Source organism: Haliotis cracherodii, unplaced genomic scaffold (assembly GCF_022045235.1).
Source record: "Haliotis cracherodii isolate W230 unplaced genomic scaffold, xgHalCrac1.p SCAF_2, whole genome shotgun sequence".
NCBI lineage: Eukaryota > Metazoa > Mollusca > Gastropoda > Lepetellida > Haliotidae > Haliotis > Haliotis cracherodii.
Window position 1 is genome coordinate 68,874,600 of NW_027266275.1, and position 25,473 is coordinate 68,900,072.

Below are 25,473 nucleotides of genomic sequence, written 5' to 3' on the forward strand. Positions count from 1 at the left end.
TTTTGTAAGTCAGAAGTATGTTAACATTGAAGTTAAACATTGTATTCAATATTATAATGTTAAACTAAGCATTACAACCTCTTCACCATACAGATCCTGTTGTCAGTGAAATACAAGCAATCGTACAAAACCCTTGCAGCATGAACTGAGAAATGTTTAATTCCTGAGTATTTATTGTTTGTTGTTTATCGCTGCACTCAGCAATATTCCAGCTATATGATGGCGGTCTGTAAATAATTGAGTCTGAAACAGACAATCCTGTGACAATCATGAGCATCGATCTACGCCATTGGTATATGATGACATGCATCAAGCAAGTCACCGAGCCTGACCACCTGATCCCGTTAGTCGCCTCTTACGGCAAGCATGGGTTGCTGAAGACCTATTCCTTAACCGAATCTTCACGGGTCTTGGGAATATTGACTGACATTGGAAGCAAACTTGGAGACAAACATCAGCCTCTGAGCATGTCCTGATAAATCCATGAATTATGTAAATGTATGAATGTTTTTAAGGAACAGGTTTCCTCCATGTATACTACACAAAAGTAATTAAAGAATAGACATTTCTTAATTTGATAATAGTTAATCTCTCATGTCATGTTGTTTGACTTCGTTTGAGTAGTATATTTGAATGATTACTCACACATTGTGATAGCTTCCATCATGTCTGTAGACCCGAAAAGATCTAGGTTAGAATTGGTTTTCAGCAACCCATGCTTGTTGTAAGGCAACTAACAGGGTTGGGTAGTCAGGCTTGCTGATTTGGTTGCTGCATGTAATTGTATTCCAACTGCATAGATCGATGATCAGGATGTCAATCACTGGATTGTCTGGTCCAGACTAGATTATTAACAGACCGCCGTCATATAGCTGGAATATTGCTGAGTGCAATATAAACATCATAAAGCTGGAATATTATGATTGTGATAATGTCTGTAAGTATGTCCTTCGTTTATTTCAGGGGAAGATCCCATATGGTTCTCCACCAGTAAGTACATTGTAGTTCAGATACTTGTACACCTTTATACATTTTTTCCAGATCCTATTTTGTCTTGGTCATGTTTTCCATTGTCATAATGGTTTCTTCGACTGAAAGGGGGCACGGGGGGCCCAGTCATCTCAGGGGCTGCAATTTGCTGTGCAGAGTTGTGTCCCTTGGGCATGCCAGAAACCTATGATCGTGGGTTCAAATCCTGGTTCGCCCCAATTTTGTGTTTAGGTTTGTCAGCACCATACCCATGCTCGTAGATTTCACCAAAATGGTAAACGTTTGAGACCTGCATTACTTCGGGCTTTCCTCCCACATTAAGCAGACACCCAGTGATATGACTAGAATACAGTTCAAAGAGGCATTAAACCCACCTCTATCGCTTGAACTGAAAATATTGACTTCACCTTTAACAAAGTTCTGATAGCTGATTGTACTCTGAGACAGAACAGTGATCCATTGTGTGTAAATATCACAAAAATTGATGGCAACAATAGTGTTATTTCTGCGAAAGAAGAAACTAAATTGATATGGTCAATGTATTGGTATCATTTGTCTGTGGGAACAAGATCCTGGTGCATGCTGATTTTCTTTCTTGGTGTGTCAGCACCATACCCCCATGTTCAAAGGTTTCACCAAACTGATGAACGTCCGGGACCTGCATCACTTAGGGCTTTCCTCCCACCTCAAGCTGATAGGCTGTGTTATAACTGAAATACTGTTCAAAGCGCCATCAACCTCAACTGATGAACTCCCTGTTGGAACTACCCAATGATTATCAATGGACAATGATGAAATCTCAACAGATTCTGAACATCAGACGTCCACAGCCTTCGAAATTCACACTCTAGTCATCATTTTGACGTCTTTTTTTTCTCAATTATTTCTCAATAAACACACAATCATGCAACAAAAGTTGGTTACTTTTAAAATAATCATAGACCAAACTGGAAATACCAGTAATATTTCATGTCCGAATAAAAATAGTTTCTTCATTGTTTTCGTGTGATTTTCTGACCTTTGACATGACGCTGTATTGGAGGATAAGAACTAATGTGTTAACATCTCACAACAATGACATACCGTATTCGACGTAATAAGCGCCAAGGGCGCTCTCAAAATTAGACATAGGGGGCTCTTATTAGAATATTATTTTGGTGAAAAAAAATTATATGCGAAAAGGGGTCGGGCAAATCTCATGCGGGCGCTTATTAGAGCAGGGGGCTTATTATGTCGAATACGGTAATGGTTTGCCTGGCCCAGACTTAAATATTTTACAGCATGATCTAGCTGAAATATTGCTGACTGCTGCATAAAACAACATTTGTTCGGTGTAGTTCATGAGAAAATTGTAACAAGATATAATGTAGTATTGTTATCTTCCAGCCATTCGTCATTCCTGGATATGCTGGACCGAACTTCGCAGGTAAACACGGCAAGCATGGCAAACATGGCAAACATGGCCACGTCGCACCGGGGTACGCACATGCGGGGTACGCACCGGCGGGATACCCTGCAGGAGCCTACCCTCAACAAGCAGGGTATGCACCCGCTCCAGCAGGGTATGCCCCCGCTCCAGCAGGCTATGCACCTGCTCCCGCAGGCTATGCCCCTCCTCCTGCAGGCTACGCAGCTCCCGCAGGATATGCAGCACCACCAGGGGGGTTTGCCCCACCCCCCGGAGGCTACCCAGCTGGGGCTGTCCCACCTCCACACGGGCCTGTTTACCCCGCAGGACAGTACCCCCCTCCAGCAGGCTATGGGCAAGGTAAGACAATATTAATTGCATTGGTATCAAAAGTTTTTCTTTTCTGTTAATAGTGATACACTTTAATGGATTATTTACATCAGTTTTTATTTCAATGTGGTGTGTAAGATTTTTGAATTTTGTTTACCATATTCAATGTAAAAAGTGCCCTAGGTTCTTTTCAATTTGATAAATAGGGATGCTTATTAAAACCATAAACGGTGAGTTAAATATGTTGTCAGAGATCATTGGTGATGAACAAAAATAGTTCGAACGACGACAAAACTAAAATTGTTTCGCTTATAATTACTAGGCAGTTATATAAGCCTTCTATACTGATGTTTTTTTTAAACAAATTTGTGATATGCTCAAAAAGAGACAGGCTGTCATGTTTATTTTCGGTCGTAGTATCGGGTACTTATAATGATTATTTAGAGATTGGTCTACAAGTTGGTGAGGGGTTGGTTATTGGAGCCGGGCACTTAATATGGCGAATATAGTTATTAAGTTTGTGTATGTGGTTGGAGAGATGTTGATGTACACTAAATCCATGTATTACTTATGTCTTTGTTCCTCTAGTTCCTCAAGGGCAGTATCCCCCAGGCCAGTACCCTACAAGTAGGACTCCTATCTCTATTTTCTTACCAGTAAGGGGTTGGGGCTGGGTGGGCTTTGCTGAGATACAGAGAAATTTTAACATTGTATTCAGTGCATGAATGGAAATCAAAGCATTAAAGTCTGTTCCTCTTATAGGTCAGTGAAGTACGAGTTGCCTCGGCAAAGCCATAACATTAGATAGAACTGTATTATCTGAATACATGAAATCTTAAATCTAATTTGGGAATGTTTGCTGACATTTGCTGTAGTGTGGTGCAGATTATCAGCCTCTGAGCATGTCTAGATAAATCATCAGCTTTATTGATAGCTGAAGGTTCATCAGCTTTATTGATAGCTGAAGGATCATCAGCTTTATTGATAGCTGAAGGATCACCAACTTTATTGATAACTGAAGGATGATTAGCTTTATTGATAACTGAAGGATCACCAACTTTATTGATAACTGAAGGATCATGAGATTTATTGATAACTGAATTATCATTAACAATATTGATAACTGAAGGATCATGAGATTTAGTGATAACTGAATTATCATGAACATTATTGATAACTGTAGGATCGCCAACTTTATTGATAACTGAAGGATCACCAACTTTATTGATAACTGAAAGATCATGAAATTTATTGATAACTGAATTATCATCAACAATATTGATGACTGAAGGATCATGAGATATATTGATAACTGAATTATCATCAACAATATTGATGACTGAAGGATCATGAGATATACTGATAACTGAATTATCATTCATTAACATTATTGATAACTGAAGGATCATGAGATATATTGATAACTGAATTATCATTAACATTATTGATAACTGAATTATCATTAGCTTTATTCTTACTTGAAGGATCATGAGCCTTTATATGCAATCCTGTCCTTTTTTCCAGATTACCCACCACGCTAAAGACAAGAGCAGCTGATTCAGAGGAAATATGGGGCATTGGATTAATAATGAACTAACACAGAAATATGGTGCTTATGGGACTGGAAATGAAACAGATGCCTGTGTTTGGAAAAAATGACATTTGAATCAAAGATTTGAAGAAATGTTTGAATTAAAATTTGAAAATGTATTGGAGGGGAAAGGTGCCTTATCTGTATGTCCCCTAGAATTGCAACTAGCAATAAAGTTAATCATTAGTTTCTAAGACATTGTACTACCACTACCATAGTGATGTTTTCTAATGATGGGGCATTTTTTTAGGGTCATTTATACTGTTTGCAATGGAATCTTGTTTTTCTGGACAGAATTGTTTTCATGAAGTTTTCTACTTTTTAGCTTCCACCGAAGCGTCTTGAGTCATGAGGCTCTAGATTTTTAGAGATCCTGATAATTGAGGCTCCAGACAAAAGAGGTTCTGATTAATGAGGTTCCACTGCCGTGCTCATATGACCCTGTGGTAGATTCACAATGAAACATCTTAGATCCCTGACACACTGAAAACTTCAGAAAAATATTTCCTGTTTTGAAACATTTATGACATAACAATACCACTATCTTTAGCTGTGTAGAAATAGTTTTTCTCATGTTAGAAGTCTTTGATTTATTCACATTTTAATCCATCCCCCTGAAAAAGAATAAGGTAAATAGTTTCCATTTATCTGGTCAGTGTAGATTTCCTATGGCATGTAACCCATCTTGACAATGAATACGTCCCTACTAAATGAAGTACCGGTATGTACTTTACGGAAAGTTGTTCTTGCAAATAGTCTAGTGGTGTTTTCTGCTGACTTGAAGTTGATTTCCGTTTTATGGAAATTAAAGCCAATGTTACAAGATACAGGTAAAAAAATAGGAACATGTCCAAGTTGATGTTAAGTCAGTTAAGTCATTTTTTCAAAATATGGAATTAAAATTCAAAATATGCATATTTTCATTAAATCACTGTGTTTCTTTTCTCACAGGATTTTATCAGGGTTAACTGTGACATCAGACTTGAGTATCTCTAGCTCATGATTAATAACACTACTCAGAAGTATTTTTGTTTTTATGGTAAACATTTGATGTCTTGTTGGTTAAATTTTGACATTTTTTCTTGTTTATGTTATAAATCTGTTTCTGATCATTTATCTCCTATTCTCATAGATTCCATCTGTCTTTCAATTCCTTGTGTACTTGCTCATTATGCATTCTTACCATCATTGAAAAACATACATTTGGTAAATCAAGCAGTCTTTGTCTCAGGGTACTGTTAGGAATGTAACTTGTTTGATAGGCATTATTTAGAAGTTGGTGGATGAGAAGATAGACACAATTTTTATGGATAACAACTTCTTTAATACTGTAAAAAGCGACGATTCAGTATAGATCCTTATACCGTTGTCAAGCAAGACTGTACAGTATTAAAGAAGTTGTTATCCATAAAAATTGTGTCTTATCTTGTTAGGAGTGTAAATCAATTACTTTATAGTGTAACTGACTGGTACTAGCTGTTTAGGTCTTGTTTGACTCTTATTTCTGTCATAATGAAGTTTTGATTATATATTCATTTAGCTGTTATTGTAGTACATATATTTTTTATAATAATTGCCATTATTTACAAGTAGGCAAATGGTCCCTCATACTGATACATTAACAAAATGTTTATGTTTTCTGACTATAATCATGATAATGTTCCTTTATCTTATAACAAATACTGGCATATGGATTAGACGTTTAACCACAAAACTAGTTGTATCTGTTTGTTTAGCCAGGATTCTATTTACACAATCATAGTTTTGGGCCTTGCTAATTTTATTTTATCTTCATTTTTATTTCCCTCACATTGACATAAATTCTTTGACAGAATATTCCTGCAAGAGTTTTTTTAATTGATGCGACTGGAGAGGAAAATGAGGAAGAATATTCTTTTCAAATAGTTTAATGATTGTTACATATTCTTTATTGCCTGTTCACAAGTGATTTATCCTTCTGTGTAAAACCTATGAAGAGTATGAATAAACATATATTCACCCTGGTTGAAATGTTTTTATCATTTTTCATGTTAAATCTTAAAAAAATGTTCAGCAAAAAGACTTGTTGAGGTGGTAGCAATAACAACTGAAACAGCTATCTACTGAAAGAACTTTCTCAGAAAAGAATGAAATGCTTATTGTTTGATTTCTATATTGACTGAAATCCTCTCAATACTTTTCATACTGTTACTGTAAAGAATCAAAGTGACAGGTTTAAAGTTCGTATTTACAGTCTATTAAGGTTTACAATTTTAAAGAGTATGTCTACAATGAATTGGGAAATAATTGTCAATCAGAGGTTTCAAATGACAATAACCATTTATGATTGAAACAGCTGATTTGACATCCTCACCCAGCTGAAGCTATTTGTTTAAAGAGTGGTACCTCTTTCTCAATCATTGTCGGTAAACATTTTGAAAAAAATATATGTACACTTTTTGGTTACAGATGGACCGTTGAGGTTTGTACAATATTGAAAGTATGTGAAAGTATATTTGGCAATATCTTTTCAGAAGAAAAGTTTCCAGCTCTGTGTAAATATTTAAGCCAACACATTAAACAGGTGTCACCTACAGGTCTTACTTGCTTGTGTTATTGAAAATTCATTGCCCAGAATTTTATTTTGAAACAAACAACAGAAGCTGGGGGTTTTAAATTTTATATTTTAAACTTGTCACGAGAGATTTTCCTACCAGATGAAAGATCCAGATTTCCTGGCTTAGAATCTCATTTAAAATTAATTTGTTTTGAACCAATCAGAAAGCAGGCACATATATTTAATAAGGCTGCAAGACCAACAATTACTCAGTTATCAATATTGTCTGCCCATGATTATGATAGAGATCAAAGAGTTTCTCAGAGGATGTACAAGATGATTCAGAGGAAATATGGGGCATTGGATTGTTGATGATATAACTCAGAAATGTTGTGCTTATGCGGCTGCAAATAAAACAGACCTGTGAAGATCTGCGGTAGAATAGGTCTTCAGCAATCCATGCTTGCCATAAAAGGCGACTATGCTTGTCGACTAACGGAATCAGGTGGTCAGACTCGCTGACTTGGTTGATGCACGTCATTGATCCCAATTGCGTTGTCGATGCTCATGGTATCAATCACTGGATTGTCTGGTCCAGCCTCTATTATTTACAGACCGCTGTCATATAGCTGGAATATTGCTGAGTTCGGCGTTAAACCAAAAAACAAACCCAAAGCAAATGAAACAGGTGCCTTTTTTTGAATGAATTGACATTTGAATCAAAGATTTGTAGAAATGTTTGAATTAAAATCTGAAAAATTGTTAGAAGGGAAGGGTGCCTTATTTGTTATGTAGCATACTGTTTCTAGGGTGAACACATTCCTGGAGAAAGTGGGAAATGAAAATTGCAGATCTTAGCTTGTCACAATACAGTGGAGCCAGGATTCCCTTAATATTGAATACTTTATAGGCTTTATTTCATTCCAAAGGTTTCAATTCATGCTAGGGGCACGGGTGGCCCAGTCGTCTAAGGCGCCACGATTCGCTGTGCAGAGTTCAGTCCCGTGGACACGCCAGAAACCTATGATTGTGGATTCGAATCCCGGTTCGCCCCGATTATGTTTCTAGGTTTGTCAGCACCATACCCGTGCTCGTGGGTTTCACCGAAGTGGTAAACCTCTGAGACCTGCATCACTTCGGGCTTTCCTCCCACATTAAGCTGACACGCTGCCATATAACTCGAATACTGTTAAAAGCGGCGTTAAACCCAACTCACTCACTCACTCACTCAATTCATGCAGTGATTAAGCTATTTATTCCTTGAAGTCAGTATCCTATGTAGTTCATTTATCATGGACATGTAATGTCCACATTTGAATATGTTGAATATCGAATCTCACAATTTCATAATTACCTGGTTACTAGGAGTGTTTTTCATTGCTGCATGGGAACTGTGAAAAGGTAAGCGATAATTTCACCAGTTTGTTTGATGATTTCTCCATGTTCTCAGCAGGTGCAGTTAACACCTCTACACTTGCTTTGCATGTTGACCTGTTTATCACAGCCTACTTCAGTTGTTCTCCAGCTCCCTTCAACCCACAGTTTGTTGTAAGTGATGAGGGTTGCGTGGTTATAAGGTGTGGCTCAACTGATGTCATGCACCAACTGTGTCGATCGTTACTCAGGGGCGAGGGGTAGCCAAGTTGTTAAAGTGTTCGCTTATCATGCTGAAGGCCCAGGTTTGAATCCCCACATGGGTACAATGTGTGAAGCCCATTTCTGGTGTCCTGTGCTGGAATATTGCTAAAAGTGGCGTAAAACCATACTCACGCACTCACTCGATCGTTGCTCATGCTGTCAACCACTGGGAAGTCTAGACTTGATTTACAGGCTAGTCTGATATGGTTGGAATATTTTGGTATGAACAATGTTCCATCCCTCACTCCTTCAGCCATACATGGGTCTTTAACAGTGCATATATATGTGCATGACCAAATGTACCATATCTAACCCTAGATCAATGGCCACACTCTCTAAGGCGCCGTAACTGTCATCCTTGCTAATGGGCTTTACCAGCATGCATCACTACCAGCCTTCCTCCACACCAAGCTGACAGGCTGGCAGAGAACTGAAATACTGTTCAAAGGGCCACAAAACCCAACACTCACGCACTCACTGTTAGTCTGTATTGCATTGCACTCTTCATGGTGAGAGGTCTGTTAGCCCAGTGGTGGAAGTGTTGGCCAGCACTCGGCTCGATTCCCCACATGGTCACAATCATCTTCCCGAGGCAAGAGAGTAAACTGACTTTAAAAGTCCAGTTTCCACCCTTGACGAACTAGGCTGGGATAACGAGTCTATGCATAGTCCAATCAAAAGTGCGCACCGAAATCGAAATCCGGTTCATAATCTGTCATGCAGAGTTCGGTCGATTGCAGGATTTGCAAAGCATGTGCATCCCCAACTTGTTGTCAACAGATATTTTCCAAATCTTTTCATGTTTTTAATCAAGGTGTTTAGTGATTTCATGTACTTGGTGAAGTAAGAACCGTTTTATCACAAAATAGTTATTGATGGTCGATCAGATCGTCTTGACATGGCGCCTCCATTTGTTTGAAGCAAATGCATGTGATACGAGAGATGGAATCTGATTGGTCCATATGGGAGAGGCATAGAATGGACATAACTCGTAATAGCCACTGCTGGCGCTATGATCGAGCCCAGGAATTCCAGCCTAGTTCGGCTTGGGTGGAAACTGGACTTTTAAAGTCAGTTAACGCTCTTACATCGGGAAGATGGGTCAAAATGTGTGAAGCCCCTTCTTTGATGTCCCCTGCTTGGCTGTCACAGGAGTAATGTGAGATGTGTAACCCCCAACCCACTCTGTCACTAGTCATGGGAGATCTGTTGACATGTGCCACTCAGGGTATGGGTTGGAGGGGAGATAACCTGTCTTTTTTTCATCTTATCTTTGACCTCCCTTGTTGACAAAATAGTTTTTGTAGAAATCATCAAAATCAAAGGGGGGCACGGGTAGACCAGTCGTCTAAGGGGCCGCGATTCGCTGTGCTGAAACCTATGATTGTGGGTTCGAATCCCGGCTCGCCCCTGATAATGTTTCTAAGTTTGTCAGCACCATACCTGTGCTCGTGGGTAAACGTCACTTCGGGCTTTCCTCCCACATCAAACTGACACGCCGTGATATAACTGGAATGCTGTTAAAAGCGGCGTTAAACCCAACTCACTCACTCAAAATACAAATTTCCACCAGCTTCTTTAAGGTGTTGTTGCTGTTGCTTTGTTTCGTGATGCAGTCATGGACAATTGGAAGTGATATTATAGTATCGAGTATCCATTTGTATGTATAAATGAAGATTGATTGATGAAAACATTTCCATCCTAATTCTTTTGAAAATTGAGGCAGAAGACATTCTCTTATAAACTTTTTAAACAAGCTGTTTTAAGCACCTGTGTAGATTAACTGTTGTCAGAAGCATTGGTGTTGGATAGGACTATGTTTACTGGGTATTTCCCCATGAAGTCTTCAGCAACCAGGGGGCACGGGTGGCCCAGTCGTCTAAGGTGCTGCAATTCTCTGTGCAGAGTTGAAACCTGTGATTGTGGGTTCGAACCCCGGATCGCCATGATTATGTTTCTAGGTTTGTCAGCACATACTCTTGCTCGTGGGTTTCACTGAATTGGTAAACGTCTGAGACCTGCATCACTTCGGGCTTTCCTCCCACATGAAGCTGACATGCCATGATATAACTGGAATACTGTTAAAAGCGGCGTTAAACACAATTCACTCACTCACTCTTCAGCAACCTATGTTTAACACAAGAGGCAAATAACGGGGTCAGATGGTCAGGCTCGCTGACAAGGTTCATGGATGTCATCGTATTGCATTTGGTTAGAGTGATGCTCATGATGTCACTCACTGGGTTTACTGATCCAGACCAGACTAATTTTAAGACTGCTGTCATATAGCTGGGATATTGCTGATTGCAGCGTTAAACAGCAAACAAACATTGTGTATGTAATCAAGTAAACTTGTAGTGATATTCTTTGTCTGCTTGTACTTGAGGCCAGTCAATCAACTCGTTTCATTGTGAAGCGGGTGAGGATGAAAATCGACCCGTAAAGATCCGGGGTAGAATAGGTCTTCAGTATCCCATGTTTGCCGTAAAAGGCAACTATGCTTGTCGTAAAAGGTGACTGACGGGATCGGGTGGTCAGACTCGTTGACTTAGTTAATGCATGTCATCGTATCCCAATTGCAAGGATCGATGCTCATGATGTTCATCACTGGATTGTCTGGTCCAGAATCGATTCTTTACAGGCTGCCGTCATGTAGCTGGAATATTTCTCAGTGCAGCGTTAAACAACAAACAAACAAACAAAGGATGAAAATCTAAATCCTCTATTATGCCCGTGTTCAGATTTTCTTCAAAGTATGGCAGCTAACACAATATATACTACTCAAAAGAAGCTAAAGAACATCCATTTTTTTGCAATGACTGATTAACTATAGTCATATGAAATCATTGGGTGTTCTTTAACTTCTTTTGACTAGTATATAATATCCAATAGGGTAAAAGCACTCACTGACACTGCAGAGCTATATCTGTTGAAGTAAAAATAGTATGACGAGTTTGCTTACTGGGTTCTGTTGATTATGTTGCTTGTACCCTCACGTCCTGCTTCAATACTGTCATCCTGTTGTTTGAGTTTGCAAGTGTGTCATTATTTTCCTGTATTCTTGGTAAAGAAATACCCTGTTCGTATCTGTCCCATTTAGCCCTATTCTTTTTATATTTAACATTTGACCTCTCAACTGTGTGTCAATGGTTGTAATGCAGTAGGCCTACATGGGTTGTCAGCTTCTTTTTCTATGTGTACACATCCTCCATTACCCAGTGGGATGGGGGACCCAGGCGAGGCAATTTGCTTACGGAGTTGCCTCCCTTGGTCACACCAGAAACCTATGATTAGGTTTCTATGTGTATCAGGATCATATCTGTGCTCATGGTTTTCACAAAGTAAAACATAACAGATCTGCATTTCTGACATGATATAAACTGGAATACCATTTTAAACCAACTCCATTTTCCACTGCATTATATACCACTCAAAAGAACTTAAGGACCAATCGGTTCTTTCATATAACTATAGTTAATCTGTCATGCCACGCCATGATTTTATCCATTGCAAAGAAGCCTACCAATTATATGATTAATCTGTATACACACAGTAGAAGTCGCCATCCATATGGTCTTATGTGTCATGTTATTAAACGACTTTGTGTGTCTCTAAGACATAAATATCTAGTCCTAATTTCCTGTATAGATACATCTGTATATTGATGTATTCAGTGACAAGAACAAGCTAATCTCCATATATTCTTGTAATATTTGTTGAAACCTAGAGCAGTAGTAGATTTGCTGTGAAATAAATGCCTTTTTTCTTTTGCTTGCTAAACCTTTGTATGCAAAAACATAATGTGTATATACATGTCAGTGTACTTTTGACATTAACTTGTCACCAGCATGATAGAATACAGCTGTAATATAGATGTGTAACAAGTAGTATCACTCATATTAAACTTTCAGCTGGTATTCGTTGATACTCTGTGTCCTACATTGATACTCTGTGTCCTACATTGATACTCTGTGTCATACATTGATGTGTCAGTTCTTTCCAATTTATTGAGCACGATTAAGTAAATACCGTATTCAACGTAATAAGCGCCCCGCTCTTATAAGCGCCCACGGCGATATTTCCTAATATATTGGCTCGTGAACAATACCAATTAGCACCCTTTCCGATTGATCAATGTACACTATACTTATTTATTCGCGTATAATATGCACTCGTGTGTTATATGCACCCTTAATTATGGGCAATTAAATTCTGGAAAAATATATCTCCCGTATACTGGTATAAACATTTCAGGCTGTCAGCATAAACCACGAAATTTATCTTTCAACTCTGTTTTTTTTCGACAAAATAATATTCTAATAAGAGCCCCCTATTTCTAATTTTGAGAGCGTCATGGGCGCTTATTACGTCGAATACGGTAATTATAGTTGAAGTGATATCAGGAATATCCCATGGTTTAATATTGCTGAAATGAAAATATTTGATTAGAGCAAATAGCATCCAATGCACTGTCAACTTTTATCTTCCTGTTGTTCATGGTTCCTGTATCATGTATCTTTAGTGACTTTTGTAAAACCTTAATAGGGTGTAACTGTGTGAGGGCCTGAAGACTAAATACCAAAAACAATGATTGATTTAAAATGAAACTATTTGTGAGTCTACTCTGAATATTAGAGTTTAATTATAAGTGAATTTTTATGTGATTAGTCATGCAGATGCAACTGCTGACGAGGAGAGATGTGGCTGCATTGTATTTATTGTGTTTCAGAAGAAGACTGTGAACAGTACGAACCTGGCAACAGTAGCAGTGACAGCGATAGTGATAGAGAGCCGGAGGTGGCAGAGGGGGTTGAAGGGGAGACTACAGGTAGGTGGGAGGGGGAGAGAGGGATACAAGGGGAAGGGAGACAGACAGCTGTACCACCTGGTGTCAGTGATAGAGAGCCGGAGATGGGGGAGGGGCTTAAAGGGTACGCCACAATGGCTATAGGAGGGGGAGAGAGGGATACAAGGAGTAGGGAGACAGACAGCTGTACCACCTGGTGTTAGTGATAGAGAGCTGGAGGTGGCAGAGGGGTTTGAAGGAGAGACTACAGGTAGGTGGGAGGGGGAGAGAGGGATACAAGGGGAAGGGAGACAGACAGCTGTATCACCTGGTGTCAGTGATAGAGAGCCAGGGGTGGCAGAGGGGGTTGAAGGGGAGACTTCAGGTAGGTGTGAGGGGGAGAGAGGGATACAAGGGGAAGGGAGACAGACAGCTGTATCACCTGGTGTCAGTGATGGAGAGCAGGAGGTGGCAGAGGGGGTTGAAGGGGAGACTTCAGGTAGGTGTGAGGGGGAGAGAGGGATACAAGGGGAAGGGAGTCAAACAGCTGTATCACCTGGTGTCAGTGATGGAGAGCAGGAGGTGGCAGAGGGGGTTGAAGGGGAGACTTCAGGTAGGTGTGAGGGGGAGAGAGGGATACAAGGGGAAGGGAGTCAAACAGCTGTATCACCTGGTGTCAGTGATGGAGAGCAGGAGGTGGCAGAGGGGGTTGAAGGGGAGACTTCAGGTAGGTGTGAGGGGGAGAGAGGGATACAAGGGGAAGGGAGTCAAACAGCTGTATCACCTGGTGTCAGTGATGGAGAGCAGGAGGTGGCAGAGGGGGTTGAAGGGGAGACTTCAGGTAGGTGTGAGGGGGAGAGAGGGATACAAGGGGAAGGGAGTCAAACAGCTGTATCACCTGGTGTCAGTGATGGAGAGCAGGAGGTGGCAGAGGGGGTTGAAGGGGAGACTTCAGGTAGGTGTGAGGGGGAGAGAGGGATACAAGGGGAAGGGAGTCAAACAGCTGTATCACCTGGTGTCAGTGATGGAGAGCAGGAGGTGGCAGAGGGGGTTGAAGGGGAGACTTCAGGTAGGTGTGAGGGGGAGAGAGGGATACAAGAGGAAGGGAGTCAAACAGCTGTATCACCTGGTGTCAGTGATGGAGAGCAGGAGGTGGCAGAGGGGGTTGAAGGGGAAACTTCAGGTAGGTGTGAGGGGGAGAGAGGGATACAAGGGGAAGGGAGTCAAACAGCTGTATCACCTGGTGTCAGTGATGGAGAGCAGGAGGTGGCAGAGGGGGTTGAAGGGGAGACTTCAGGTAGGTGTGAGGGGGAGAGAGGGATACAAGGGGAAGGGAGTCAAACAGCTGTACCACCTGGTGTCAGTGATGGAGAGCAGGAGGTGGCAGAGGGGGTTGAAGGGGAGACTTCAGGTAGGTGGGAGGGGGAGACAGACAGCTGGACCACCAGGTGTCAGTGATGGAGAGCCCGAGATGGGGGAGGGGCTTTAAGGGGACGCCACAATGTATATAGGAGGGGGAGAGAGGGATACAAGGAGTAGGGAGACAGGACAGCTATACCACCTGGTGTCAGTGATAGAGAGCCGAAGGTGGCAGAGGGGGTTGAAGGGGAGACTTCAGGTAGGTGTGAGGGGGAGACAGACAGCTGTATCACCTGGTGTCAGTGATGGAGAGCCGGAGGTGGGGGAGGGGGTTGAAGGGGAAGCTACAGGTAGGTGGGAGGGGGAGAGAGGGATACAAGGGGAAGGGAGACAGACAGCTGTATCACCTGGTGTCAGTGATGGAGAGCCGGAGGTGGGGGAGGGGGTTGAAGGGGAAGCTACAGGTAGGTGGGAGGGGGAGAGAGGGATACAAGGGGGAGGGAGTCAGACAGCTGTATCACCTGGTGTCAGTGATGGAGAGCCGGAGGTGGGGGAGGGGGTTGAAGGGGAAGCTACAGGTAGGTGGGAGGGGGAGAGAGGGATACAAGGGGGAGGGAGTCAGACAGCTGTACCGCCTGGTGTCAGTGATGGAGAGCCTGATGTGGCGGAGGAGGGTTGCAGGGGACGCTACAGGTAGGTGGGAGGGGGAGAGAGGGATACAAGGGGGAGGGAGACAGACAACTGTACCACCTGGTGTCAGTGATAGAGAGCCGGAGGTGGCAGAGGGGGTTGAAGGGGAAGCTACAGTTAGGATGGAGAGGAAGGCTGTGAGCTGTACCATCCTTTGATGATCATTATTGCTGAGAGTCATTTAAACCACTATTCATGCTTTCGAATAGTTAACAATAATGTGCATATTTGTAATGCGCCAAATCAACACCCTAAAACAGGCTAAAAGCGCTTCATTATTACCCGGTCAGTGGATCAATGAGTACTCGAATTTCATTCTCAGCCCCCTGGGGAGTATGCAACTAAAGCAGCCTCATGAAGAGCTAGAAAGTTAACAGTCACATTACCATCACATCCAACTGGGTAACAATTCACAGTTGGGGGACCGCCTCAGTGGTCTAGTGGTAGAGCGGTAGAGCGGAAGGTTTGGGTTTGATCCCCAGCCGCGTCATACCAAAAGACTTTAAAAGATGGTACTTGTTGTTACCCTGCCTGTCGCTTGGTATTAAGGGACTAAAACAAGGACTGGTCGGCTCAGAGTCAGTATACTGTGTCTGCATGGGGTATTCATGTTCAACTGCAGCATGATATCTTATTTGGCTGGCACTATGGTATTCTGCATTAGTTCGGATGAGTACAAGCATCAACACACACACATGTGCATGCACGTCACTATATAAGTGCAATAATCTCTTATTAAACTCCATTTCACCCCACCTCACCTCACTGCTGGGGAACAGAGGCATATTTCAAACAAAGTCTCATGCCTCAGAAAACACCACATATAACATGTGTTTCAGTATGGAGCAGGACTAGAAACTCTCAGGAGTTTGCCTAACTATGTTACTCATCCAACTGCTTTCTGCAACTAATTTTGCCTAACTTTGCCTAAAGTCTTGCCTGATTTCTGGCCTGGACGCTATACACAGCACCACGTGCCACCAGTAAAAGTCAGTACAAGTGCTTTAACCAGTAAACACTTGCAAGAGCTACACTAAAAAAAGTACGAGCACCTCTACCAAGACGTCATATAGAAAGAATAAAGAACTTAAAATCCAGGAGTCATTTCTGTCTTCCCTCATATTTCAACTTGTCCAATGCCACTTAAAGATAGTGATATGTAGCCTGGCAGCATGCTGGATGTAGATGCTACTGTGGTCCCTGTTACAGAGGCTGGTGTTCCCTGTGATGAGAAAGAGTCTGATGCTGATGATGAGGCAGATCCAGAGACTAAACACGAGGAGGTGAAGGAAGAACAGGAGGAAGTGAAGGAAGAACACTCAGGTGGAGAGGAAGAGAAGAAAGAGGAAGAAGAAGAGAAGGAAGAAGAAGAGAAGAAAGAGGAAGAAGAGAAGAAAGAGGAAGAAGAAGAGAAGAAAGAGGAAGAAGAAGAGAAAGTAAGATATGTCGATGGATATAGACTGACTGACTGAGTGAGGTTTTACGCCACTTTTAGCAATATTCCAGCAATATCACAGAGATCACCACATATGGGTTTCACACATTATACCCATGTGGGGCGTGATGGACAAACGGTTTTACCACCAGGCTATCCCACCGACCCTTATGGGTTTTGAGGTGCTGGTAACTATACAATGGCAAGCTAGTACAAATGTTTGTTAGCATGACAGAATTTGTATCTTTTACTTCGAACTACAAACTTCTCATAGTTTACTGATCTGGTAATGATTTAAAAAACTTTTGATATCCTTACTCACTGCTGTAGTGCCTGGTAAGCTGAAGGGTTTTGGCATAGACTGTTTGTAACAAAAGAATTCTGAGGAGATATTTCTTAGCTGGAATAGCCGTGAAGACCCGGGGTAGAATAGGTCTTCAGCAACCCATGCTTGTCGTAAAAGGTGACTATGCTTGTTGTAAGAGGTGACTAACAGGATCGGGTGGTCAGGCTCGCTGACTTGGTTGATGCATGTTATCATATCCCAATTGTGTTGATCGATGCTCATGATGTCAGTCACTGGATTGTCTAGGCCAGGCTCGTTTATTTACAGACCGCTGTCATATAGTTGGAATATTGCCGAGCCTGGCGTTATACAACAAACAAACAAACAAACAGTAAGAAGCAGTATGCCTGGGAGCTGATAAAGTCTGCTCATGATGTCAATCACTGGATTGTGTTGTCAAGACTCGATTATTTACAAACTGTTGTCATATAGCTGGAATAAAACAAACACTGGAGGCTTCATAATCCTGATTTCTACTGATTGCATGTTGTGGTACTCACGAGAGACTTAATTTATACAGATTACGTCTCATACTAAAAAGTGGTAAAGATATTAACACCACATGGTAAATGTGAATTTGCTGCCTTTGGTAATGAAATGTTTTACAGTTTGCTGTGATTTGAACATGACTTTTGTCAGGAGGAAGAGGAGAAGGAAGCTGAGGATGTTGGGGTCAGTCTGGATGGCAATGCTGAAGAGTTCACACCCACTGTTGTGGATGCTGATAGCTTCTCTGCTGAGAAGGATGCTGAGACTCTCAAGCAGGCCATGAGAGGGTCAGGTGAGGTGGTCATTACATTCTGGGGTCCATCAGCACTAGTTACCAGCACAAAGCTGTTACAATTCAAGGTCTTGTTTCCTTTGTGTCTTGCTTTACCTCTTTAAACGTATGCTTTCAGTTAATTGAAACATGTAATAATATCCTTAGTTATTTGATCATGGGAACTGTGTGTTTGTGTGGATGTATATCTGCGTGTATATGCTGCGTGTTCCTTTTTTCCCATAAGTATATCACCACTGTTATCATTGTTATCTGTTATCATTCAAATTTCACAGTAAACAAGAAATCGTTTATTAATCGTATAGAACATTTTGTCATGTATGGATGCATTTTTTGTAGTTTATTGGTGAAGCGACCCGTGAAGATGAGGGATAGAATAGGTCTTCAGCAACCCATGCTTTTCGTAAAAGGCGACTATGCTTGTCGTAAGGGGCGACTAACGAGATTGGTTGATGCATGTCATCAGTCTCAATTGCGTGGATCGATGCTCATGAGATCAATCACTGGATTGTCAGGCCGAGACTCGATTATTTACAGACCGCGGTCATATAGCTGGAATATTGCGGAGTACAGCGTAAAACAACAAACCAACCAACATTGGTGAAGCAGGGAAAGGTATTTCACCGTGTCAAGGTTGAGTCTTGTCTCTTGTTTGTCTAGGAACGGATGAACTCAGTTTGATTGACATTGTGGGTCACCGGTCCGGTCGTCAGAGACAGGAGACAGCTGTTACATATAAAACCATGTACGGCAAGGTGAGCAGGGCACTTCACATCAAATAGGACAAAAACATTGGAGGCAATGCTGATTTCTTGAGGCGGCCCACATTAGATAGTTGCCATTGTTATGTGTTCTCTTGCGTATGACAATTAAACATTTGTCACATTTTGTCACATTAGCAGTGGGCCTAGTGGTTACAGCGTTCGCTTGTCACATTGAAGACCTGGGTTTGATTCCCGACATGGGTACAAAGTGTGAAGCCCATTTCTGGTGTCCCCCGCTGTGATATTGCTGGAATATTTCTAAAAGCGGCGTAAAACTGAACTCACTCATTCACATTAGCTGTTCCAAAACATGTTGCCTGAAGAATTGCATGATTGAAGAAAAATTGCCTAATTCTCCGCAGAATTACACCTTTGCAGAAATTTTGCAGACACATTACAGAATTTTTTAATTTTTTTTTAAAGTACACAAATATACGTAACTGTAATGTTAACTGATTTGAAATAATCTTGTAATCACTAGTAAGACCTTAAATCATATTTGATAAGGTATGCAAATTGTAGAACTACAATTTAAGTAGTTCAATGAAAGACAGTAATGATGTTTGTTGTCACATTTAGTACAGGATGGATGGTTTTTCAAGGTTTAACCATAAATATTTCATCCTGATCAGATACAGTTTGTATTCAGAGGCAATGTCTATGATATTTGTGGTACTAATGAATACAAAAGCTGGAGAACCCTATTTTCCCATTGACTACTGTTGACACCAGAAGTGTGTTCCCCAGGGATATTCGGGGTCAGGATAGGTCCCTATCAACTATATGTTGTTTGAAAGAGGGCCAAATGAATTGCATGGTCAGGTTCGGTGGATTGGTTGATATCATGTCCTCGTACCCCAACAGCAAGGACCTATAGATCAATGCTCATAATATCGATCACTGGATTGTCTGGTCAAGACTCAATTATTTACAGACTGCTATCATATAGCTGGAATATTGCTGAGAGTGGCGTTAAGCAACAAACAAAGCGGGTATGTAATGTTTGAGCTGTTCCCAGGACCTGCAAGAGGACCTGAAGTCTGAGCTGAGCGGAGACCTGAAGGAGCTGATGCTGGGACTCTTCAAGGCTCCAGCTTTCTATGATGCCTGGAGTCTGAAGGAGGCCATGGAGGTCAGTATGTCAGGTGGAGATAAAAATGTCAGGCGTGTTGGTCAGTATGTCAGGTCATGTAGGTCAGGTTGTGGAGGTCAGTATGTCAGGTTGTGGAGGTCAGGTAGTGGAGGTCAGTATGTCAGGTCATGCAGGTCAGTATGTCAGGTCATGCCGGTCAGGTTGTGGAGGTCAGTATGTCAGGTCATGTAGGTCAGGTTGTGGAGGTCAGTATGTCAGGTCATGTAGGTCAGGATGTGGAGTTCAGTATGTCAGGTCATGTAGGTCAGGTCGTGGAGGTCAAAATGTCAGGTGGAAGTCAAAATGTCAAGTTGTTTTGGTCATTATGTCAGGTCATGCAGGTGGAGGTCAATATATCAGCCTCTGGAGAAAGTATGCCTCCCATGGACATAACTGAAAGTTACTGTATGAAGTTTCCTAAAATCTATCTCACTCACTCACTCACTCACTCACTCGAAGAATACTGTCAGTACATGAGAGATTAACAAAGTGCTATTCATAAGGTAGCTGTCTTGGGGGAAAGATGACAAGTGGAGTACTATATACATACAGATAAAATTTGTGAATTTAACAAAATTATTTGGTTCTCAGGTCGTTTAGTTTAAGAGAAAAGACAGAATGTTTTTACCTTTGCTTTTACACTACAAAAAATACCACCTGCCCATACATCTAAAACAATTGGTATTTGTTGAAACTAAAATTAAGGCACCTTCCTCCTTTGTGTTAAAATGTAATTAGACTGTGCTGTGGATAAATGTCACAGAGAATCAGAAATAGGAGACAATCAGGAACCCTGTGCTGTCTGCATAGGTCAGAAAGTCTGTTTAGTGTTTACCATAACTTTTAAAGAATGTGAAATGTCCAAAGGACATTGATGTAAAAGTTAATGGTGAATGGGATGTTAAGCCCCATTTCACCTCAACTCATCTGTAGAGAGATGACTATTTTTTTGTTGTGTTGCAGGGACCTGGGACTAAAGATCACATCCTGATAGAAATTCTGTGTACTCGAACAAATGACCAGATTGCTGCCATTGTGAGCTCCTACAAGGAGCGTATGTACTTTCTGTTGTCAAGATTATTGAATGTTTATATTAGCAGATGAGAACATAGATAACATACTCCTTCGTGGGAAAGGTCAAATCTCTTGGGGAAAAAATTGATTACCATTCCGTATTTTCTTGAGTATAGTGCGCACCCATGTATAATGCGCACCCCCCTGCACATTTTGAATGAAATTAATGAAATAAGTTACATACATAAGTCCAGATATACAAAGAACACTTTTTATAGCCAGACAGTGTAATTACATGATTAATTTGCGTACTTCAGTATGGATTTGTTGACATGGTATTTCCGGTGTTGCGTTCTCACGGTAATGTCTTTCCATGGGGAAAAAAACATTAAAACTCATTCTTTCGTGTATAATGCGCACCCCCATCTACACAGCTGTGTTTTTTTTTAAAAAAGTGTGCACTATACTCATGAAAATACGGTAATGGAAAAAGCTAAAGAAAAGGTTTTCAAGATTTCAAGCTACATCCACAATGCCATCAACACCCCACACCCTACACCCCACACCTCACAGCCCCACACCTTACACCCCACACCTCACAGCCCCACACCCAATTCCTCAACACCCACACCTGCCTCACACTTCACACCCCAACACCCAACACCCAACACTCCACACACCCCAACACACCACACCTCACCCCTCACACACACCAAAAACCACACACCCCAACACCTACGGTCTCACACCCCAACAACCCACTCCTCACACCTCACTGCCCCACCCCAAAACCTACCTAACACCTATACTTAAGTATATACTTTTAAAAATATCAAATACTTTCTGAGTCTAAAGTTTGTTCAAATATTTCTTGTTCACCTCCCAAGAACTGGCAGAACAAGGGAGGTAATCACGAATAGAAACATTTTCCAAGGGAGGTAATCACAGGCCAAAGGGAGGTAATCATTACAGTCTTAATTATTGACACCATTCTATATTTTGTTTGCAGACTTTGGACGAGAACTTGAACAGGACATCATGGAGGACACAAGTGGTCAGTTTAAACGTCTGATGGTGTCATGTTGTCAGGTGAGGTAATTTTAGGTCTTTAAGTTTAATTGCAGGCAAATATATTTGTATACTTCACTAATCTTTATTTGGCCTACTTGGGCCCAGTGGTAAGTAGCATTTGAATTCGTCCATGTCTCCAAAGAATAATGTAATTTGCATGAATTCAAATTTTGAAACAAACCAGCATCTGATCATTGTTCACTTACACGAGTGCTTATAAGGCTAAAAAAAATAATAGTCTTGGTTCTCAGGCATCGCCCGCATCACCATATAGTTCGCTGCATCTTTCGTTTTTATTTCCATTTTTAAAAAAAGCAAAAAGTCCAATGGTTATTCCAATACTGTATTCCAGTACTTTACTCATCAAGGAATACATTTATTGTAGGGAGGCCCTTTCCCAGGTTAATTGTATACAATTGTTTATTTGATTACACAACTGTTTATTTGGTTACATACTAGTTTGAACAACGAAAAAAGAAAGAAAAGACAACGCCCGCCCGCACTATATTTTAAAAAACCAGTGCCTGAGAACCAATTCCTTAATTTTTTTAAGCCTAATGAGATGTTTGCACATACTGACTGCTAATTATGCATAAAGGGTGCCTGTCGACAGAGCAGCCAAAGATGGTGAGATCCAAAGGGCTGGGAGGGTGTCGTGGACTAACTGATGTTTCTATACACAGGGTGCCCGCAATGAGTTGTCGACAGAGCAGCTGGAGACGGTGAGGTCCGAGGGATGGGAGGGTGTCGTGGACTAACTGATGTTTCTATACACAGGGTGCCCGCAATGAGTTGTCGACAGAGCAGCTGGAGACGGTGAGGTCCGAGGGCTGGGAGGGTGTCGTGGACTGGGACCAGGCCAAGGAGGATGCACAAAGACTGTTTGATGCTGGAGAGGACAAATGGGGGACAGACGAGTCTACATTCCGTCAGATATTGGCAATCCGGAACTACTACCAGCTCCGAGCTGTGTTTGTAGAGTATGAGAAGGTAAACAACATGGCTTCACTTTGCAATAGGACGCGCACTTACTGCACAAGATAATCACAGAAAACATTTGTAAAATAGAGCGGTTGTAATGGTTTTGGCAGTGTGTGCAACACATCCTTGGGGGTATTTATGTCAGCACTTTAAACTGGGCCTATGTTCCGAGCTACGGTGCCCATGTTCTGCTGGTCCAGATGATGTAATACCTGGGTGAAACTGAGAAATTTATCACTGCATTTGTGTAAACAAAAACATTCATTTTTGATATATACTACTAAGAAGAAGTTAAGATCATCTGATTCTTTCATATTATTATTGTTAATATGTGACAGAATTACCATATTAATATACAAGAATCGGGTGATCTTTAACTTCTTGTGAGTAGTATATATGTATATATACATAAATTCGGCCTGGCAGACACTAACAGTGGTATTGGGGGGATTTGAATCAGAATTTGCTGGGACTGCTAATTCCCTGAACCTGGATCCCTTCAAGTGTAGACTGCCTCCGTGGTCTAGTGGTAGAGCGTCTGCCCGGAGAGCAGAAGGTCTGGGGTTCAATCCCCGGCCGCGTCATACCGAAAGACGTTGAAAGATGGTACTTGTTGTTATCCTGTCTGGCGCTCGACATTAAGGGGCTAAAACAAGGACTGGTCGGCTCGGGAGTCAGTATATTGTGTCTGAGTGGGGTATTCATGTTAAACTGTGCTAGCACTATACATCAGCATCAGTCCGGACTAGAACAAGCAGCCACACGCACACACACATGTGCATGCACGTCGCTATATAAGTGCAATAATCTTGGACGCGACGTTAAACCCCACTTTACCTCACCTCACGTTCAAGTGTAAATATTTGTTGTTTTCAGGTAGCAGGGTGTGATATCTTGGAGTCCATAGCAAGTGAGATGTCGGGCAATTTAGAGAGTGGCTTGAAAGCCCTAGGTACTGTTATGTTCTGTCACAGTTTTCGAAGTTTCCAAGAGAACAATGTTCAGTACAATTTGTTGACTAAAAACAAGAGACTCGTGAAGATCCGGCGTAGACTAGGTCTTCAGCCACCCATACTTGCCATAAAAGGCGACTATGCTTGTCGTAAGAGGCGACTAACAGGATCAGGTGGTCATGCTCACTGACTTGGTTGATGATGCATGTCATGGTATCCCAATTGTGTGGATCGATGCTCATGATATCAATCACTGGATTGTGTGGTCCAAACTTGATTATTGATAGACCGCCTTCATATAGCTGGAACATTGCTGAGTGTGGTGTTAAACAAGAAACAAACAAAAACTGAAAACAAGTATTATCTTTGAAGCAATGTTTTAGTGAGGTGGTACCGGGGTTTTGCTATATGTGTATACATTCTTCCTCTTCTAGTCAGAGCAGCCAGGAACAGACCAGAATATTTTGCTGACAGACTTCACAAGGCATTGAGTGGGCTGGGTACAAAAGATACCACACTTATCCGAATTATCGTCTCTAGATCTGAGGTCAGTATTGTTCATCACATGTATCAGATCTTCATCTGTGCTCAGGTGTGATCTCTTAGTTGCAAAGAGACACGTGAAGATCCGTGTTAGAATAGGTCTTCAGCAACCCATGCTTGCCGTAAAAGGGGACTATGCTTGTTGTAAGAGGCGACTAACAGGATTGGGTGGTCAAGCTTGCTGACTTGGTTGATGCATTTCATCGTATCCCAATTGCATGGATTGATGCTCATGATGTCAATCACTGGATTATCTGGTCCAGACTCGATTATTTACGCCGTCATACAGCTGGAATATGGCTGAGTGTGGCGTTAAACAACAAACAAATAGTTGCAAAGATTTAAAAACATTCTGCAACAGATTTCGAACATAGACTTAGATAAAAATATAACTGACAGTTATAATGGTTTGATAATTACTGGTAATGTGTATATGAAAAAAATGACAAAAAATGAAAAACAAAACATTGTTTATATATATCTATCTTTCTAAATCTAATCATACTATTTTATATTATTGCTGCTTTCATTTGACCTGCGTGTGCTCTCAGATCGACCTGAAGGACATAAAGGAGATTTTCGAGGGGAAGTACGAGAAGCCCCTGTCTGCCGTGATAGAGTCGGACACATCCGGGGACTACAAGAAGCTGCTGTTGGCTATACTGGGCAAATAAGGAACTATATCTCACTGGTGCTGACTGTCATGGTGGTGGGTTTCCTCAGTCAGGCCAGGTCAGGACTTGGCCGTCCATGAGTCCATGCATGTACATGGCAAGTCTTTGTCTGGTCCATGTGATCTGTGTTTTCCTGTCTTAGTCTTTGACAGGTCAGTTTAGGCCGTGTATGCCTGGCTTATTCTTTGACTGGTCCATATAGGCTGTGTGTACCTGGCTTAGTCTTTGACTTGTCCATATCTCCTCTGGTTTATTCTGCATATAGGTTGTGTGTACTTGTCTTAGTCCTTGACTGGTCAATATAGGCTGTGTGTACTTGTCTTAGTCCTTGACTGGTCAATATAGGCTGTGTGTACTTGTCTTAGTCCTTGACTGGTCAATAGAGGCTGTGTGTACTTGTCTTAGTCTTTGACGGATCAATATAGGCTGTGTGTACTTGTCTTGGTCTTTG

At 41.5% G+C, this 25,473-nt stretch overlaps 1 protein-coding gene across 1 annotated transcript in view; it reads left to right on the plus strand.

The window, feature by feature from the left end:
- The window catches only part of LOC139468420 (annexin A13-like), a 43,989-nt gene extending 18,733 nt beyond the window's left edge, over positions 1–25,256 (plus strand). Inside the window, exons 3-15 of the mRNA XM_071250375.1 lie at positions 964–990; positions 2,377–2,416; positions 13,223–13,321; positions 16,538–16,764; positions 17,749–17,890; positions 18,551–18,645; positions 19,673–19,786; positions 20,750–20,840; positions 21,810–21,889; positions 22,649–22,861; positions 23,729–23,804; positions 24,240–24,352; positions 24,900–25,256. Of these exons, the coding sequence (XP_071106476.1) occupies positions 964–990; positions 2,377–2,416; positions 13,223–13,321; positions 16,538–16,764; positions 17,749–17,890; positions 18,551–18,645; positions 19,673–19,786; positions 20,750–20,840; positions 21,810–21,889; positions 22,649–22,861; positions 23,729–23,804; positions 24,240–24,352; positions 24,900–25,022 (1,440 nt within the window). The 3' untranslated portion in view covers positions 25,023–25,256. The remainder of the gene's footprint in view (positions 1–963; positions 991–2,376; positions 2,417–13,222; positions 13,322–16,537; positions 16,765–17,748; positions 17,891–18,550; positions 18,646–19,672; positions 19,787–20,749; positions 20,841–21,809; positions 21,890–22,648; positions 22,862–23,728; positions 23,805–24,239; positions 24,353–24,899) is intronic.
- The last annotated feature ends 217 nt before the right edge of the window (positions 25,257–25,473 follow it).